Source organism: Ursus arctos, unplaced genomic scaffold, assembly GCF_023065955.2.
Source record: "Ursus arctos isolate Adak ecotype North America unplaced genomic scaffold, UrsArc2.0 scaffold_6, whole genome shotgun sequence".
Lineage (NCBI taxonomy): Eukaryota > Metazoa > Chordata > Mammalia > Carnivora > Ursidae > Ursus > Ursus arctos.
The window spans coordinates 7,881,481-7,900,940 of NW_026623078.1; the positions used below are offsets into that span (position 1 = coordinate 7,881,481).

General features: G+C 41.0%; 1 protein-coding gene across 5 annotated transcripts in view; it reads left to right on the forward strand.

Annotated features, from left to right (window-relative positions):
- SPIDR (scaffold protein involved in DNA repair) overlaps nucleotides 1-19,460 on the forward strand; it is a 478,698-nt gene that overhangs the window by 422,645 nt on the left and 36,593 nt on the right. For all 5 annotated transcript variants that reach the window (XM_057307780.1, XM_057307781.1, XM_044390348.3 and 2 more), the window contains one exon: nucleotides 18,908-18,995. In XM_057307780.1, coding sequence (XP_057163763.1) covers nucleotides 18,908-18,995 — 88 coding nt within the window. The remainder of the gene's footprint in view (nucleotides 1-18,907; nucleotides 18,996-19,460) is intronic.

The window sequence follows — 19,460 nt, forward strand, 5'->3', positions numbered from 1 at the left end:
CTGCTTGTGTTCCTTTTCTCGCTGGCTGTCTCTCTCTCTGTGTCAAATAAATAAATAAAAAATCTTTAAAAAAAAAAGAAAAAAGAAAAAAGAAATCTGCTTATAGGTAATGAGATTAACCAAGGCATCAAGGGAAACAGTAAAATGTAAAATAAGTCAAAAGGGTGTTTATAATAACAAGGGCTACTATTTATCATATGCCAGATACAATGCTGGGTGTGCACTTGTATATAATCCTCAAAATAACCCCTTAAAGGAAATATTATTTTATTCATTTCATAGGTGAGGGACTTAAAGCTCATCAAGAGTAAATATTTTACCTTAAACGCGCTTTAAATGGCTCCAAAGCAAATTCAGCTTCTGCGATGGTATCCTGAAGCATAGTCTAGTTTGATTGTACTTGGGTTGGGCTTAGGAGTACAGGCTGCTATGGCCTATGCCAGATGCTTGATTACAAAATAAACCACCATCCTTCCCCTCAGTTACTTTCTGTGATTGGATAGGGTGGGGGTGGAGGTAAGGCATGAGAGCCTCCCCACTGCAGGCTGCCTCTCCTATGACATATGCTTAGAAATGCCAGTTTCAGAACGCGGTGGGGGCATGGGGGAGCTGACATTGCTTCCTGCCACAGTAGTTGGGGAAAACGTACTGTACTTCTGTGTTTCTAGCACCATACTTTTTTCCCTGAAGCTATCCATGCAGTAGGGCAGATTGATTTATTAATTAGGTTGGAGCCCACTCACTTGGTAAAGGGTGTTTTATTGTTTTCCTCTTCATTATTTGACACCCCATTGTAAATTATTTCAGTCTTAGAGTATATGAAGGGAGGCTACTTAATATGTGAAGTCATGATAGCGGATTGTAAGGAGGCAGGGGTTTTTTTGTTGTTGATGTTTTTTCCAAGTATCAGCATACTTGTAATAATGTTTGGTAAAAAACATGTATCAAAAAATATGGGCTGACAGATTTTCTGTGGAAACGTGGGTGTTCCTGCTTCCACACTAGTGAGTGAATAGAACATGTGACACTTTTGAAATAATAAATACCACCTGGGACATCAGAAAGACCTAGAACCTTGCAGACTTCCAGATAGCAACATGTTATAGACATTCCTGACTTCCCAAGTAACAGTGTGCGTGTGTGTGTGTGTGTGTGTGTGATATTTCCTGCTAACGTAGCACAGCAATTTGCAAAGAACTTGTTCTATACAAAATTGTGCTAGTTAATATTTTTATATCTCAAACCTTGAAGAAAGAGTTGAGATTAGGAAGAACATTTTTTAATATAAGTAGTAGATATCTTGTAAAATATTCACAGAGCTATAAATTAATCTTACATAATTATAGCAGTTTAATCAGTGATTGAAAGGAATAGTGCAAAAGGCTTGATTTCAGGTGTATATTTAATTTACTTTTTGCAGTTTCTCCAGCTATCTACAGTTTGAAAAGTACCTTCCTGAAATTCTGTGGACCAACCGTGGGAAATGTTATTCCCTACATCTATAAAGTATTTGTGGACTATTCTTAGTAGAGAAATGTCTCTGTGGTCAAAATGCCTGATTTGATGCCCTTGCTGGCTACTCAACCTTGGGGAAGGTATGTCCCTGCAGGGGAGTGGTTAGAGGGCTGTGTGAGTACATGTGTACAGGTGCTGAGGTCCAGACCCAGCTAGGGGTGCATTCTCAGTGAATACAACCATCCTAGCAGTATCACTGAAAAGCTATTTTACAGTATTCTTTCTGTTGTTTTCAGTATCTTTCTCATCACCAAAGAAGGTTTAAATCTGAAATCACTCCTTGAAATTCAGCCATCAATCAGATCAGCCTATTCCAAAAGCTGTCCATGTCTTTATATAGATGTCTATGCAAACTCAGGTGAAAATGATGTATTTTTCTTAGTGTTCATGTTCTCCTTAGCTTCCGCAAGTACTGGGCATCAGCACACGTACAGCCTCTATGTCAGAGTTCGGGGCAGGCCTGTGCAGGGCCATGGACTCGCTTCCATGGGTCAACAGCATGCCTGGCTCACGTGGGGTGTAGGGGCACCCACAAGGAGCACAGAGCTAGTGCCCCATATCCTGCCTGTGTTGACTTAGAAAAAGGAAGGGCAGGCATTATAAAAGAAGGGTGTTAAGGGTTGTCTGGCTTGGGGTGCCTGGGTGGCACAGCGGTTAAGCGTCTGCCTCCGGCTCAGGGTGTGATCCTGGCGTTATGGGATCGAGCCCCACATCAGGCTCCTCCGCTATGAGCCTGCTTCTTCCTCTCCCACTCCCCCTGCTTGTGTTCCCTCTCTCGCTGGCTGTCTCTATCCTGTCGAATAAATAAATAAAATCTTTAAAAAAAAAAAAAAAAAGGGTTGTCTGGCTTTCCCCAGCCTCTCTCCTCTTTTCTCCCAGCCCTCGTACTGCTTATTGGGTCCCATGTAAGCTTTCCAGTAAAGATGACAGCATCACTATTTGATTGCAGAAGTCCCCGACCTTTGGTTTTCCGGATATTTGATATTCGTTTGGGTGAGAGCTTCTAGGAAAGGGAAGAAAGATGATGTATGGAGCAAAATCATTAAGCAGAACTGAAGAGGATGTAACGCTGGACTTATTTTAGGTCAAGGCTGGAGGTCTCCTTGCTGGAGATCCTTGTCTTCAGTTAGTTATATTTTTCAAGTAACAGCTTTGTTGAGATTCCGTTTACACAGCATAAAACTTGCCCTTCTAAAAGTATACAATTTAGTAGTTTTTATATTCACAAAGTGTGTGACCATCATCACTAATTTCAGAACATTTTATCAGCCCAAAAGGAAACCCCATACCCATTAGCAGTTGCTTCCTATCCTCCCCAGCCCCTGACAAACACTAATCTGCTCTCTGTCTCTGGATTTGCGTATACTGAACGCCTCGTATAAATGGAACCATATAGTCTGTAGTCTTTTATGCTTGGCTTTTTGAAGTATTTGCCAAGTACTTCATTCCTTTTATGGCTGCCATATACTCCATTATACGGATATACCAGATTTATTTATGTATTCATCAGCTGATGGACATTTGGGTTGTTGCTTCTTGTTTACTGTCATGAATAATAATAACTGCTGTGAACACTCATATACAATTTTTGCATGGACAGAAGTGCTCGGTTCTCTAGGGTAAATTCCCAGGATCAGGATTGCTGGGTCACTGCCAAACTGTTTTCCAAAGTGACTGCCTCAGGTTACCATCTCACCAGTATAATGATACATTTTAAATCACTGGTTATCTAATCTTATTAGGATCTCAAGGTTTCCATGGCTCCTGTCAATTTGTTAAGGACCTCCTGGGCCATCTAGTAATGTCTTCTCTAGTAGACCAAACTCTTTGAAGGAAATACATTTCAGTATCATGACAAAGCTTATTTAATTCATTCAAAGTTCTCTTTTGAGTGTAATGAAGATGACATAAAAGGACATAAAGGGACATATGGTACCTTCTGGAAGACAGTCTTTTTTCTTCTTGAATTATGTTAAAACTGTATTTATGACTAGTAGAGTCTGATACTAGATTAATTAAATGAACAAGTGTGATTAGACAAAAGAAAATTAGAAGGTTTCTTAAAAGGAGAGCCAAGGCTTATGAAAAATTCTCAAATGGAAGCTTTGTGTAAACCAAGAAAGCCAGCCGCCTGAGAGCAGCTTCGCTGTGCCTGTTCTCCGCAAAATCCTCAGTGCCAGATGTGGGTGTGGCACGCGAAGCACACTTAATGCTGAATGGTAGAGTGAAGGCCTGTGGTCTGGGCACCCTGTGCTCACTGGACCACCCAACTCCTCCCCAGGCTCACTTTCTAGTACGGCATAGAGAAGGCACACGGAATGCTGGCAACTGTTGTCACACATAGCAAGTTGCCTCCATTTGAGAATTTTTCATAAATAAGCTCATTTCAGGTCACAACAGGCCTTGGGAAGAGAGAATAAGGTGGGGTTTAGGTAGGGAGGTGCCACTTCAGACTAACTATAAAGACCCTTTCTTTGCCCCCCACCCCCAGATTAGCCTGCAGTCCTGCAGGGATGTGGTCCCACATGTGCACAACTCATGGCTCCCGTGTGGATCCCAGGTGGTGGTGACATTCTGTGGGCTTCTGGGCTCAGCTCTGCTGCCCAGGTCAGTGCTCTGAACACCCCCAGTGCCACCCCAGCTGCAAGCTATCCTCTTGCATAATCAGTGTAGCCTGTTAAACAATGAAGGCATATCTTTAAAGAGCCTTCTTATCTACCCTTGATGATAATTGGCAATCCCTCTAAAGGAAAATCTGAGAAAGGCAGACTTTTTTTTAATACCGTATTCACTTTTTTTATACTGTATTCACTTTGGGTCTGGGAGATACATAGTGATGATTTAACATTTTCTTCTTCTCTTTGAGCATTTTTACCTGTACCAAATAAAAGTAGTCATGCTTAGAAAGATGGCCTGGGCAAAATGACTTATACCATTGCCTTCCTTTAAAGAGAGGGGTTGTGTTGTTCCCTTGTGCCCTACCACCTGTAACATAATACATTAGTGCTTCTGTTGCTGCGGACTATTCTTTCTCATTTAGCTACTTGTAAAAATTTCTTTTTATGACTTCGTTGGGTCTTTAGTTTCACTTGTTTTCTCTCCAGACTCCCATTCAAGTGTAGCCTCCCCTTGCCTCGTCAAGAAGTGGCTTGGGGATGACGCCAGTGTCCCCAAGTTTGTGTGCACACATCCCTTCTCCCAACCTCTTCAGCACCACCTTCCCAGGACAGGCAAAGGGGCTCTGCCCATGAGGGTATGCCCAGCTGCTCTCCAGCATAGCTTTCCTGGCACTCTTCTATTACCATTCTGACTGCCAGGACCTACTTGGGTATCGTGATGTCTGTGCTATAGCAAGTAAGAGCTAACTTTGACCCAGATGATACCTGTCATGAGAAGTTTTAAAGTGTCACCAGATCCTAATGGGGTGCTTTGATATGGAGTTGGCTTCAGCCTCTTGCTACTTACTGGTGGTGGCCCCTGGAACCTCTGTGCTCTCCCATGGCGTGGTGTGGGTATGGCATGGACCCTCTGTAAGAGGTAGCAACACTGCAAGAAAGGGAGCCAGCCCTGCAAGACCACAGCACCTGGCCATGGACGGTGGAGGGCACATGTTGGCTATAAGGCCTCTGAAGAAATACTTTCTTTTTACCTCTCTAAGTCTAAACTACTATGTGTTACCAGAAAGGGTAACCTTGAGCAAGTCAGTTAATTTGCTGTGATTTTTATCTGTACAAACAGGGTTGTAATGAAACATAAAATAAAAATGCTTAAAACAGTCCTTGGCCCATAATAAAATTACCAAGTAATAATTAGTAGCTGTTATTATGATTATATCTGGATTTTCAAGAGGGACTACCTTCCTAGAAAAGAGATTTGTTGCCTTCCTAGGATTCCTAGATGGTTTTGAACACCTGCAAGTGAGGCTCCTCTGTCTGTTCTCACACCTGTATTCTTGCACAAATGTTGACAATGGTTCCTGTGGGAATAGTCTCCTTAGAACTGCTTCACTTTTGCTGTTCTCTCTGGTACTGACAAGGCATTCACAGTGGAAGTGTAGGCAACTCCTGGAGGTGGCTTCCTCCCCTGGGTGAGCAAGTGTGCACCCCCCCAAGTGCTCCCATCCCCAGGAAGACACCTTCCTCGGGATCCCCATAGGTCTTTCTCAGCACTGCCAGTTGGCCTGCTTCTAGAACTACTGTGTTCTTCTTGAGTGTTGGGCCACAAGAAAGTATAAAGTGATTCAAGTAAGCAGATGCATTGACCTAATGTTACAAAGAGTGGAAAGTTATCTTTACAACTGAAAATAATATTCCTGTCTAAGTGGAACACTATTAGTAATGATTCAGGAATAAGGACGATATTATTTCTTAGACTGCACTGTGATTATATCTAAACATACAACTTACCAGAAATGCCTGAAGCCTGTTATCTTCTTTTTTTTTTTCTTTAGCCTGTTGTCTTCTGATAGGTAGGAGTTCAGGCACATAGAACCAGTGCTGTGTGAAGGAAGATGTGCAGCCTATGTCATCTAATGGCAGATGGCCATCATCCAGTGCATAGAGGGAGACAGACAGACATGAAGGGAAAATGGGAGAGTCGGTCTTGGGCAACCTTAAGGCTTAAAGAACAGTTCCAACTTCTTGGTCGCAGAAGCCCTTTATACTCTTCAAAGTTAATGAGAACCCAAGGAGACTTTTTAAAACGTGGGTTATGTTGATTAGTACTTACCATATTTGAGGAGCGCCTGGGTGGCTCAGTCAGTTAAGCACCTGCCTTCACCTCAGGTCATGATTTCAGAGTCCTAGGATGGAACCCTGCTTCAGGCTCCCTGCTCTGCAAGGAGTCTGCTTCTTCCTCTGCCCCTCCCCCTCTTGTGCTCGCTTGCTCTCTCTCAAATAAATAAAATCTTAAAAACAAGAGTCTATAAAAAAATACTTAACATATTTGAAATTAAAACTGAAAAAAATTAAATATTTATTAGTTCACCTAAAAATCCCAATAATAAGCCCATTAAATAATAACATAACTAGCATTTTTATGAAAAATATTTTCTAAAACAAAACCACTTCAGTGAGAAGAGTAGTATTGTTTTATGTTCTGCTGATCTCTTTAATGTCTGGCTGAATAGAAGACAGTGGAGTATCATTTCTGCTCTGTGTTCAGACTGTTGTAGTATCATGCATCCTGTGGCCTCTGGAAAACTCCACTGTACACATGTGAGAAAGGGAAATTAGGTTTTAGAAAATAGTTCTGACCTTGTGGGCCACCTAAAAAGGTGTCAGAGACCTCCAGGGGTCATCAAGTCCCACTTTGAGAAACAAAAGTCTGAAGTATTCCATTTTTCAGATAATCTGTGTTGCAGAGTTCTGAGTACTGCTATCATAGTAGGTCTGGAGAAATTACCAACTACATGGCAAATTTTAGGAACATTTTATACCCAAAATATATGCTTGATTAAAAAAAAAAAAGATCTAAGTCTGAACCAACTCAGTGGACCAGGTTGCTTCTTTACTTGTTGCCTTCCTATTATAGTTGACACCACCATTGTGGTTTAAATCTGCTGGAGCAAATTCCACTCTACCCACACCCCAAAGAAAGTGATTCAGGCAGTGTTAGATTACCCAGTGAAGACTTGGGACTTGTAGTTAGATAATACAATATCAGATGGGGAAAATAGCCCCTAAAATAACTCAGAAAACAGGCCAAGCAAGCAGGTAGTATCAGTTAATCTAGTATGCAGAAGGAAAAACTTGCCACCTTCACCTTCTTCCAATGGGCTGGAGGCGGAGAATGTCTTAGTTTCCCTTACTTGAGTAGTTGGTTTTCTAAATGGCATTAATTATCTACCAGTCAGGATAAATAAGATTGGATATAATGAGACCAGAGGAAGTCGATCATTCATTGCACCAAAGAATTTATAAAATTCGTGTAAAAATACATACTTAGCATTGTTTATATATATATACATTTACATATATATATATATTTACATTGTTTATATATATACATTTACATATATATATTTACATATATTAAAATATATAAACTTAGCTGGAGCCCCATTTCCTTCCTCATCTGAAATTCCTCTTTAATGTTGTCCCCAGTCACACCCCTTACTCGCACAGCCTCCTTTTCAGTGCCAAACAGAGGACCTGCTGTCACTGCCCCAGGACTGACCCCAGTCCTGTTTAACTTATCGTATAACCGAGAGCATTGTGAGTCAAGGGCCAGAGAGCTGCCTTTCTCAGCCAAAAGTTCTCTAAGTGGATATGCCCATTTGGTGTTTTCTGAGCATACATAGCTTATTCAGTTCCCTGCACCGTTCTTGTCCTAGGGTGAGGCACCTTGACTCTGAGTGTTGACACCGTTTCAGATTCTTATGCCAAATTTATGAGAATTTTTCTGGTGGTGCCCTCAAATTGGTCCCCTCCCCTGTAACTCTTGTTAGAAAGAGAGGAAGAGTTCAAAACCATCTTTAAAAAAAAAAAAAAGATTTCATTTATTTATTTAAGAGAAAGAGTGAGAGACAGAACATGAGCAGGGGCACAGGGAGCAGGAGAAGCAGACTCCCCGCTGAGCAGGCAGCCAACATGGAACTCAATCCCAGGACCCTGAGATCATGACCTGAGCTGAAGGCAGACACTTAACTGACTGAACCACCCAGGCACCCGAGTTGAAAACCATTTTAAAGGAAATCTCTGATCCCACATTCTGCTTCTGCTGTTGGTCGCAGGAGTAAGTGTCTTTGAGAAGAGTATACTTTGCATTTATGAGTAGTTGTATCACTAGCTTATTCTATGCTAGTGCTTTACACACCTAGACTGTTATAAGAAAATGGGTGACGGCTACACAGAATGTCTCTGATATCTTTGCAAATTTCTGTGAATCTATAGTTAGTTCAAAATAAGTTTTTTTTTAAATCAAATGAATTACTGATTAAAGAGTTAAAAAACAGTAATAGTTAAGTAACTGGATTAAATGATATTACTTTTTTGGAGTTTATTTGGAAGTACCTCAAAATACCAGTAATAGCAATAGCAGCTGCCATTTATGCCACACTCAGGCACAGAAGGTACATTCTCTCTAGTCCCCACAGCCACCCTGGAAACACGCCCACAGCCCCATGGCTCGGGGTGGGGGGTGGGGGTGGTCACAGCTAGGCTTAGACCAGACCTGTGTGTGACTAAAGAGAATCTTCTTTTCACTCTAAGACACTTTTCTTGACTGGTTACCACTGTTTTAACAGAGCCATAACTTTTTGGTTTTCAAAATGAATAACAAAAGTAATATATGTTCTTGTTAAAATTTCAGAGTGTCCAAAAGTGAATGTCGGAAAAAAATACCAAGAGTTCCTTTATAAATCCTTCCAGATACAAAGTTTCATGTTTCCAAATTTTAAAAAATATATATATTTAACTTGCAAGCAAAATTGGATTTATAACCCCACACATTGTTGGGAATGTAAAATGGTACAGCACTGTGTATAGCAGTTTGGCAGTTCCTCAAAAAGTTAAACACAGAATTACTGTATGGCCCAGCAAATCACTCCTAGGTTATCTACCCAAGAGAACTGAAAATATATGTCCACACAGAAACTTGTACATGGATGTTCATAGAGGCACTTTTCATAACAGCTGAGAAGTGGAAACCCAAATGTCCATGAACTGATGGATAATAAAATGTCATTTATCCATACCATGGAATATTATTCAGCCAAAAAAGGAATGCAGTACTGACACATGACAATAACATGGATGAACCTTAAAAAAATTACGCTAAGTGAAAAAAGCCAGAAACAAAAGACCACATAGTGTATCATTCCATTTATTTACAATGTCCATAAAAACAGCAAGTAGATCAGTAGCAAGAATGACTGCTGATGGGCACAGCAGGGGGTGTATCTGGGATAGTATTGGCATGATAAAACATTCTGAAAGTAGTGCTGAAAGTTGCACAACTCTATGAATACAGTAAAAATTAGTGCACTGTACACTGGAAAAGTATGAATTTTTTCATTTGTGACATATCTCAATTTTAAAAATAGGGTTTATACCACCTTCTATGTTCCTATGATACAGTAAAGAATATTGCATCACATCTCACACAGAAGGGAGTATACCCCTTTTTATGAACTATCAACAGTCCCCAGAGACCCCAATCAAAATACTAGATACTATTTTTTGGTAAAATATACATAACAAAATGTACAAAATGTATTTTAAGTGTGCAGTTTGGTAAATATAATTTTAATATGTGCATATATCTTGATGGCTTCCCATTTGAAAAGTACATGTTACTGTAAATAAAAATATACTATAGAAGCTGTCTAATTTTCTGAGATGTGACTCAAATTTTTCTGCAGATTCACTTTATGCAATCTGTAAATTAAGATATATCCTAAGAAATTTATTCTGGCAAAATGATGTTTTCAGATTTTTTAATCATATTTATAAACATGACTTTATATGTCCTGTCCCTCCTCTATTTTAATTAAACATTTATTTTATAAAATTCTTAAAAAATTAAAATACAAACTTTTGGTGGCTTCTACCTTGTCAGACAGCTTGTTTGTTGTTTTAAACATATTTTAAAGGGATGGCTTTTTAGAAAGAATGAGTTCCCTATGCAACAAAGTGAAACCTTATGTAAAAATGAATGGTAAGGAATGAACTGAAGGAGGAAGAACAATACACTTTAACTGTGCCAAAAGTTAGCTTCAGCACAGTCTGGAGTCATTTCGAGGAATGTGTGTCCTGCCCAAGATGAAGGCTCTAGTTCACAAAGCAGCAACAGCCATCTGAATCATATCTATTTTTCAGAACAGGAGAGAAGCTGATTTTTTATAAGACTAAGCTTTCTATTTAATGCAGTGCAACCCCATACGTAAGAGTCTACATTGAAATATAAATGTGTAACCAGCTCAAACTTTTAAAAATTAGCCGTTAGTGGGGCGCCTGGGTGGCACAGCGGTTAGTCGTCTGCCTTCGGCTCAGGGCGTGATCCCGGCGTTACGGGATCGAGCCCCACATCGGGCTCTTCCACTATGGGCCTGCTTCTTCCTCTCCCACTCCCCCTGCTTGTGTTCCCTCTCTCTCTGGCTGTCTCTCTCTGTCGAATAAATAAATAAAATCTTTAAAAAAAAAAAATTAGCCGTTAGCATCCTCTTAATTAACATCATTAAATTCAAATAGAACTTTGCTAAGGCTATGTTCATAGTACAGCACTTCTCAAAGAAGATTCCAAGGGAACACAGATTTCTTAGGATATTAATAGTGATTACACCAAAAAGGATTTCATGGCTATAAATTGAAGAAACTTCCATTTGTCCAGATTTTACATGTGTCTTTTACAAAAGGTTTTCCATAGTCTACCACTCCACTGTGTCCTGCTAAGCCACAGTTATGCTGCACACGGCAACCCTAACTGACCACAGAACTCTGTCGTCATGGAGTTTGTGGGACTCCACACAACAGAAACATGTATTGAGTACTTATTCTGAGCATAGATACCCTAGTAGATGCTGTACATGCATGATTTCTTTCACTCCTTGAAATAAAACAGCAGTTCTTTACTGATCTCTCCCAATTTTAGAGAAGAGGAGACAGAAGGGCCAGGATTTAAGCAACTTTCTTAAGGTGTCACAGTACATAAAAGGCAGAGCTAGAGCGAGACACAGGTCTGACCCCAAGGCCCATGCTGCACCCACTCCCTCATAATCAAAGGGCTTGAGTAAAGTCTTAGGTTTGTCTTAGAAATGTGGTCAGGTCTACGGTGAGAAACGGGTTATTTATTGGTGTAGAAAATTAGTTTGCCCTTGAACATTGTGTTTCTCAGACTTACAAATAGTAAATGAGCATATCGAAGGTGCTAGGTCTGATTTCTGCAATGAAGTATGTAGGTGCTTGTGATAGTGGGTGTCAATTATTCATTCACCAAGTCTTTTTGACCAGTTTGTATGAACTGGGCACTTCTCTGCAGCAGTGGAAATGTAACTGGGACAAATCCATGCCCATCCCCTGGGGAGCTCATATCAAACAGTGAGAGGATGGCAGAGGAACATGAGCCAGGGGGCATGCTCAGTGAAAAGAAAGGAGCCAAGCTGGAAACAGGAAGTCCTGGGCACATGGCAGACAGGGAGCAAGTGGACAGTCCATGTCCTGTTCCACCTCTCCCTCCCCCTCACCCAGAGGCACAGTGGGCCCACCAGTTCCTTAGTCTTACGGAAGGGCAGTGAGAGGTCAAATGAGCTCACCTCTGAACCTTCCTTGACAGCCTTTCCTGACCTAGGCAGCTCTGGGTCACCCAGCCCTGTCCATCACTCACACAAATAGCTGCAGCAGCATACTTCTCAGAAATAATCAAGAGGGAGAGAGTGAATTTTCACTAGGCAGCCCTTTTTTAGCATGTGATTTCATGCCTTTGCTTATTTTTTTGCTTGATTTTGACCCAGAACCTAAAAGTTCACAGGAATGATATCGAGCTGGGTGTTTGTCACAGGCCATACTCTGCATGGGTTTTTTTCTATTGTAATTGGTGTAAGAAACCAAAAGGAGGTGTCTTGTTCTAGTACATGATTTTCAGGTTTTGAGTTGTTCAGGTATATTAACTGCTAGATCATAAGCACCGAAAACAGTACTTGCTATTAAACACTGAAAGAAATAATAATATGTCACATTAATTATTACGGACACAAGCTTTTAAAAAAAACAACATATTATATATTTACATGTTGAAACTTAGAGCAAAACCTAAGAAGCCTTTGTGAGATATGCATGTATGTGTGTGTGTGTGTATTTGACAAATAGATAATTTTCTGGAGAGGGAGGAGTTAAAATGGTGGAGGAGTAGGGGTCCCCTTTTTCAGCTGGTCTTCTGAGCCGAGCTGGATAGGTACCAGACCATCCAGAACACCCACGGAAGCAGCCTGAGACGCAGGAAGATACATCTGGATCTCTACAAGCGAACATCTCCAACGCTGAGTACTGAGGTACAAAGCGGGGAGCCGTGAATCCATGCACAGATATCAGAAGAGAAACGGAAGGGGGAGGGAGCGTCCACGCTTGGGCACCGGGAAGCTGTAGCCACCTGCACTGGGGAGCGGGCTGGACTCGTGGACACCTGCTAGAGAACAGACTGAGACCATGAGTCCAGGAGCGCGTACGACCAGACTGAAAACCTGCGCTCTGGTGCGCTCACTGGAACCAGACTGAAACCGGGATCTCAGGAGTGCGCGCAACCAGACTGAAAACCTGTGCTCCGGAGTGCTCACGAACCAAACTGAAACGGAGCTCCAGAGCGCACAGGGGCAGCTGGCGGCTGGTGGTGTTAGAAACACAAAGGACAGAGACGTGCTGGACCTGGAAGTGAGGGAAGGACACCGCCTGTGGGGCGCATAACCCAGGATGCTGCAGGGCTTTTAGCAGCACCAACAGAAACAGAGTTAAAGAGGAAAAGAGAGCTCAGTGGAGAGTGGACGGCATCTCTCTGTTCTGAAACAGAGGCTGCGATTTGGCCACTGGTGCTCTGACTCTCAGAAGAGCCACAGAAAACCGCCAGGGAAAGACACCAGAGAGCAAAAGCCTGGAAATACCGGCTCACAGTGTGCCCATCCCTATCCCCTTCACAGGGGACAGGGAGACTCTACCCAAACAGGGTTGCCTGAGAATCAGCATGGCAGGCCCCTCCCCCAGAAGACAGGCTGAAAAATCAAGAAGCCCACATCCCTAAGGTCCCTATAAAACAAGGGCGCACTGCCTGAGTCCTGGTCAATAATTTGGGCTCTGGACAACCCCGCAACCTCTCCTCATTAGAATGCTGAGAAGGAGAAATCCCCCCCAGCAAAGAAAAGACAATGAGTCCGTGGCCTCTGCCACAGAACTGATGGATATGGATATAACCAAATTATCAGAAATGGAGTTCAGAGTAACAATGGTCAAGATGATGTGTAGGCTTGAAAAAAATATTAACAAAAATATTAACCAGAATATAGAATCTCTAAGGGTGGAAATGAGAGCAAATCTGGCAGAAATTAAAAATGCTATGAATCAAATGCAGTCAAACCTAGATGCTCTGACGGCCAGGGTAAATGAGGCAGAAGAATGAATTAGTGAATTGGAGGATGGGATGGTAGAGGAGAAAGTTAAAACAGAAACTTGGCTCAAAAAAATCCAATCTCAAGAATGTAGGTTAAGGGAGATTACTGACTCAATGAAACGTTCCAATGTCAGAATCATCAGCATCCCCGAGGGTGTGGAAAAAGACAGAGGTCTAGAAGAGACATTTGAACAAACTGTAACTGAAAACCTCCCTAAACTAGCAAAGGAAACAAGCATTCGTGTCCAAGAGGCAGAGAGGACCCCTCCCAAAGTCAATCACAACAAAGCTACGCCACGTCACATCATAGTGCATTTCGCAAATATTAGATTCAAGGATACAGTATTGAAAGCGGCCAGGGCAAAGAAAGTTCTCACATACAAAGGAAAAAATAATAGGATTACATCAGACCTGTCTACAAAGATCTGGAATGAGAGAAAGGGTGGGGGGGCATTTTTAAGCTCTTTCAGAGAAAAACGTGCAGCCAAGGATCCTTTATCCAGCAAGGCTGTCATTCAGAATTGAGGGAGAGATAAGGACCTTCCAAGATCGCCAGTCACTAACCAATTTTGTAACCACGAAACCAGCCCTACAGGAGATATTAAGGGGGGTTCTATAAAAGAAAAAAGGCCCCAAGAGTGATACAGAACAGAATTTTACAACCTATAGAAACAAAGACTTTACAGACAACATGACATCATTAGAATCATATCTCTCAATAATCACTCTCAATGTGAATGGCCTAAATGCTGCCCCAAATGCCACAGGGTGGCAGATTGGATAAAAAGACATGACCCATCCATTTGATGTCTACAAGAGACTCATTTTGAACCTAAAGATACATCCAGACTGAAAGTGAAGGGATGGAAAACCATTTTTCATGCCAATGAATCTCAAAAGAAAGCTGGGGTAGCAATTCTCATATCAGACAGATTTAAACTAAAGACTGTAGTTAGAGATACAGAAGGACACTATATTATTCTTAAAGGATGTATCCAACAAGTGGATATGACAATTATAAATATCTATGCCCCAACAGGGGAGCAGCAAGATACACAAGCCAACTCTTAACCAGAATAAAGAGACATATAGACAAAAATACGTTAATAGTAGGGGACCTCAACAATCCACTATCAGCAATAGACAGAGCACCAGAGCAGAAAATCAACAAAGAAACCAGAGCTTTGAATGTCATACTAGACCAAATGGACTTCATAGATATATATAGAACACTACAGCCCAGAACAACAGAATACTCATTCTTTTCAAATGCACATGGAACATTCTCCAGAATAGACCATATACCGGGTCACAAAACAGGTCTCAACCGATACCAAAAGACTGAGATTATTCCCTGCATATTCTCAGACCACAATGTTTTGAAATTGGAACTGAATCACAAGGAAAATTTTGGAAGAAACTCAAACACTTGGAAACTAAGAACCATCCTGCTCAACAATGATTTGATAAACCAGGAAATCAAAACTCAATTTAAAGAATTTATGGAGACCAAGGAGAATGAAAGCACAACAGTCCAAAACCTATGGGACACTGCAAAGACAGTCCTACGGGGAAAATACATAGCCATTCAAGCCTTACTCAAAAGAATAGAAAAATCTAAAATGCAGTTTTTATATTCTCACCTCAAGAAGCTGGAGCTGGAACAGAAGAACGGGCCTAACCCATATACAAGAAAGCAGTTGATCAAGATTAGAGCAGAAATCAATGAAATAGAAACCAGGAGCACAGTAGAGCAGATCAACAGAACTAGAAGCTGGTTCTTTGAAAGAATAAATAAAATCGATAAGCCACTGGCCAGACTTATTCAAAAGAATAGAGAAAGGACCCAAATTAACAAAATTATGAATGAAAAGGGAGAGATCACAACCAACACCAATGAAATAGGAAGGATCATTAGAAGAAACTTCTATCAACAGCTTTATGCCAATAAATTAAATAATCCGGAAGAAATGGATGCCTTCCTGGAAACCTATAAACTACCAAGACTGAAAAAGGAAGAAATTGATCTTTTAAACAGACTGATTATTTATGAAGAGATTGAAGCAGTGATCAAAAACCTCCCCAAAAACAAGAGTCCAGGGCCTGACGGATTCCCCAGAGAATTCTACGAAACATTCAAAGAAGAAATAATACCTATTCTCCTGAAGCTGTTTCAAAATATAGAAACAGAAGGAAAACTACCTAATTCATTCTATCAGGCCAGTATTACCTTGATCCCCAAACCAGGCAAAGACCCCATCAAACAGGAGAATTACAGACCGATATCCCTGATGAATATGGATGCCAAAATTCTCAACAAGATCCTAGCTAATTGGATCCACAGTACATTAAAAGGATTATCCATCACGACCAAGTGGGATTCATCTTTGGGATGCAAGCGTGGTTCAAAATTCGCAAATCGATCAGTGTGATAGGCATATCAACAAGAAAAGAGTCAAGAGCCATATGATCCTCTCAATTGATGCAGAAAAAGAATTTGACAAAATACAGCATCCTTTCCTGATTAAAGCCCTTCAGAGTGTAGGGATAGAGGGTACATTCCTCAATCTCATAAAAACCATCTATGAAAAGCCTACAGCGAATATCATTCTCAATGGGGAAAAGCTGAAAGCCTTTCCCTTAAGATCAGGAACACGACAAGGATGCCCACTCTCACCATTATTATTCAACATAGTACTAGAAGTCCTTGCAACAGCAATCTGACAACAAAAAGAGATAAAAGGTATCCAAATCGGCAAAGAAGAAGTCAAACTGTCTCTCTTTGCAGATGACATGATACTCTATATAGAACACCCAAAAGACTCCACTCCCAAACTATTAGAAGTTATAGAGCAATTCGGTAATGTGGCGGGATACAAAATCAATGCTCAGAAATCAGTTGCATTTCTATACACGAATAATGAGACTGAAGAAAGAGAAATTAGGGAATCCATTCCATTTACAATAGCACCAAAAATCATACGTTATCTCGGAATTAACTTAACCAGAGACGTAAAGGATCTATATTCTAGACACTACAAATCACTCTTGAAAGACATTGAAGAAGACACAAAAAGATGGAAAAATATTCCATGCTCATGGATTGGAAGAATTAACATAGTTAAAATGTCTGTGCTACCCAGAGCAATCTACACTTTCAATGCTATCCCGATCAAAATACCCATGACATTTTTCAAAGAACTGGAACAAACAGCCCTTAAATTTGCGTGGAACCAGAAAAGGTCCCGAATCGCCAAGGGATTGTTGAAAAGGAAAAACAAAGCCGGGGGCATCACGTTGCCAGATTTCAAGCTATACTACAAAGCTGTGATCGCAAAGACAGCATGGTACTGGCACAAAAACAGACACATATACCAATGGAACAGAATAGAGAACCTAGAAATGGACCCTCAGCTCTTTGGGTAACTAATCTTTGACAAAGCAGGAAAAAACATCCAGTGGAAAATGTCTCTTCAATAAATGGTGCTGGGGAAATTGGACAGCTATGTGCAAAAGAATGAAACTTGACCACACTCTCACACCATACACAAAGATAAACTCCAAATGGATGAAAGACCTCAATGTGAGACAGGAATCCGTCGAAATCCTAGAGGTGAACATAGGCAGCAACCTCTACGACATTGGCCACATCAACCTTTTTCATGACACATCTCCAAAGGCAAGAGAAACAGAAGAAAATTGGGACTTCATCAAAATAAAAAGCTTCTGCAGAGCCAAGGAAACAGTCAAAAAAACTAAGAGGCAGCCCACGGAATGGGAGAAGATATTTGCAAATGACACTACAGATAAAAGACTGGTATCCACCATCTGTAAAGAACTTCTCAAGCTCAATACACGAGAAACAAATAATCAAATCAAAAAATGGGCAGAAGATATGAACAGACACTTTTCTAATGAAAACATACAAATGGCTAACAGACACATGAAAAATGTTCAAAATCATTAGCCATCAGAGAAACTCAAATCAAAACCACACCAAGATAACACCTTACGCCAGTTAGGATGGCAAAAATGGACAAGGCAGGAAACAACAATGTTGGAGAGGATGTGGAAAAAGGGAATCCCTCCTACATTGTTGGTGGGAATGCAAATTGGTACAGCCCCTTCGGAAAACAGTGTGGAGGTCCCTTAAGAAGTTAAAAATAGAGCTACCCTACGATCCAGCCATTGCACTACTGGGTATTTACCCCAAAGATACAGATGTAGTGAAGAGAAGGGCCTTATGCACCCCAATGTTCATAGCAGCATTGTCCACAATAGCTAAATCGTGGAAGGAGCCGAGATGCCCTTTAACAGATGTCTGGATTAAGAAGATGTGGTCCATATATACAATGGAATATTACTCAGTCATCAAAAAGAACGATTTCTCAACATTTGCTGCAACATGGACGGGACTGGAGGAGATAATGCTAAGTGAAATAGGTCAAGCAGAGAAAGACAATTATCATATGGTTTCAGTCATTTATGGAACATAAGAAATAGCAGGGAGATCGGTAGGAGAAGGAAGGAAACAATGAAGGGGGGGTAAACAGAAGGGGGAATGAACCATGAGAGACTATGGACTCTGGGAATCAAACTGAGGGCTTCAGAGGGGAGAGGGGTGGGGGAATGGGATAGGCTGGTGATGGGTAATAGGGAGGGCACGTATTGCATGTTGCAGTGGGTGTTATACGCAAGTAATGAATCAAGGTACTTTACATCGAAAACTAGGGATGTACTGTATGGTGACTAACAATATAATTTAAAAAATAGATAATTTTCTTCTTATGTGAGTAACGCATACCTATTTTGGAAAAAGATAGGAAACACATAAAAGCCAAATGAAGAAAGTGAGTATCACTTCTAAGCTCTACTCAGATACCCACTAAAATCATTTTATATCTTTCAGTCTCCTTTTCCTTTGGATTATTACATGTAGGTACATGCATAGATATATCCCTAAGAACGTTATAATTTGTTGCCTGCTTTTCACTTAGCAAGGTATCAGAAACATTTTTTCATGTCTTTAAATATTTTCTATGTAACCATTCAATGGCTGTAAAATACTTCATTGGGAACTGTATCATAATTTAATGAACAATATCCTTCCTGTTCTTGTGCGGTTTCAAAGGCCTGTCAGTCTGTGTGACACTGTCTTCCCCATCTGAATCACCACACATCCTAAATGGTGTCTCCTTGGCATTAGGGATAATTTCTGTTAAGCAAAACTGCATACGACCAGCTCATAAAGAGGCACTGAAGTGCTGAATATTATGGACAACATCTTTTCTTTTTCCAGGACAGCAGGGCTTTTCAGTTTGATCGATACAATGTGGCCTCCAGTAATGCCTCTGAAAGCACCTGGCCATGGCCGAGCCTGTGAAGAGGTAAGCCAGCATCTGAAGAGCTTCCTCTGGTCACTGCCTGCTCTATGCCAACTGCTGAGCCAGGCCCACCCATAGTCCACATCCCTGGAAAGGGGAGGTCCAGTGACCATGAGCCAGGAGGACAGAGATTCAGACTTGCTCACCTCACTCCAAAGTCCAGACTCTGGCTGCTTTCTCTGCTGATGCCATACTCCATTCTTCTTGAGGTTAATTTACAGCAAGTTTTTAAACCACAGCCATTGCATGCCATTGCAGCAGTTAGCGTCTTAGCCTCATCGTAATTAAGATGTTTTCCCCACCATCTCTCAATCACTATTAGAACCAACGCTCAGTTACCAATTAGAGCACAAACTCACATTACCTAATAAATAAACTCCATGGATATCCTTTCAACCACCATGGATTTCCGTTTTCCTGCTACATAAAATTGTTTATGGTAGTTGCTCACATGTAGGAAAACTGATC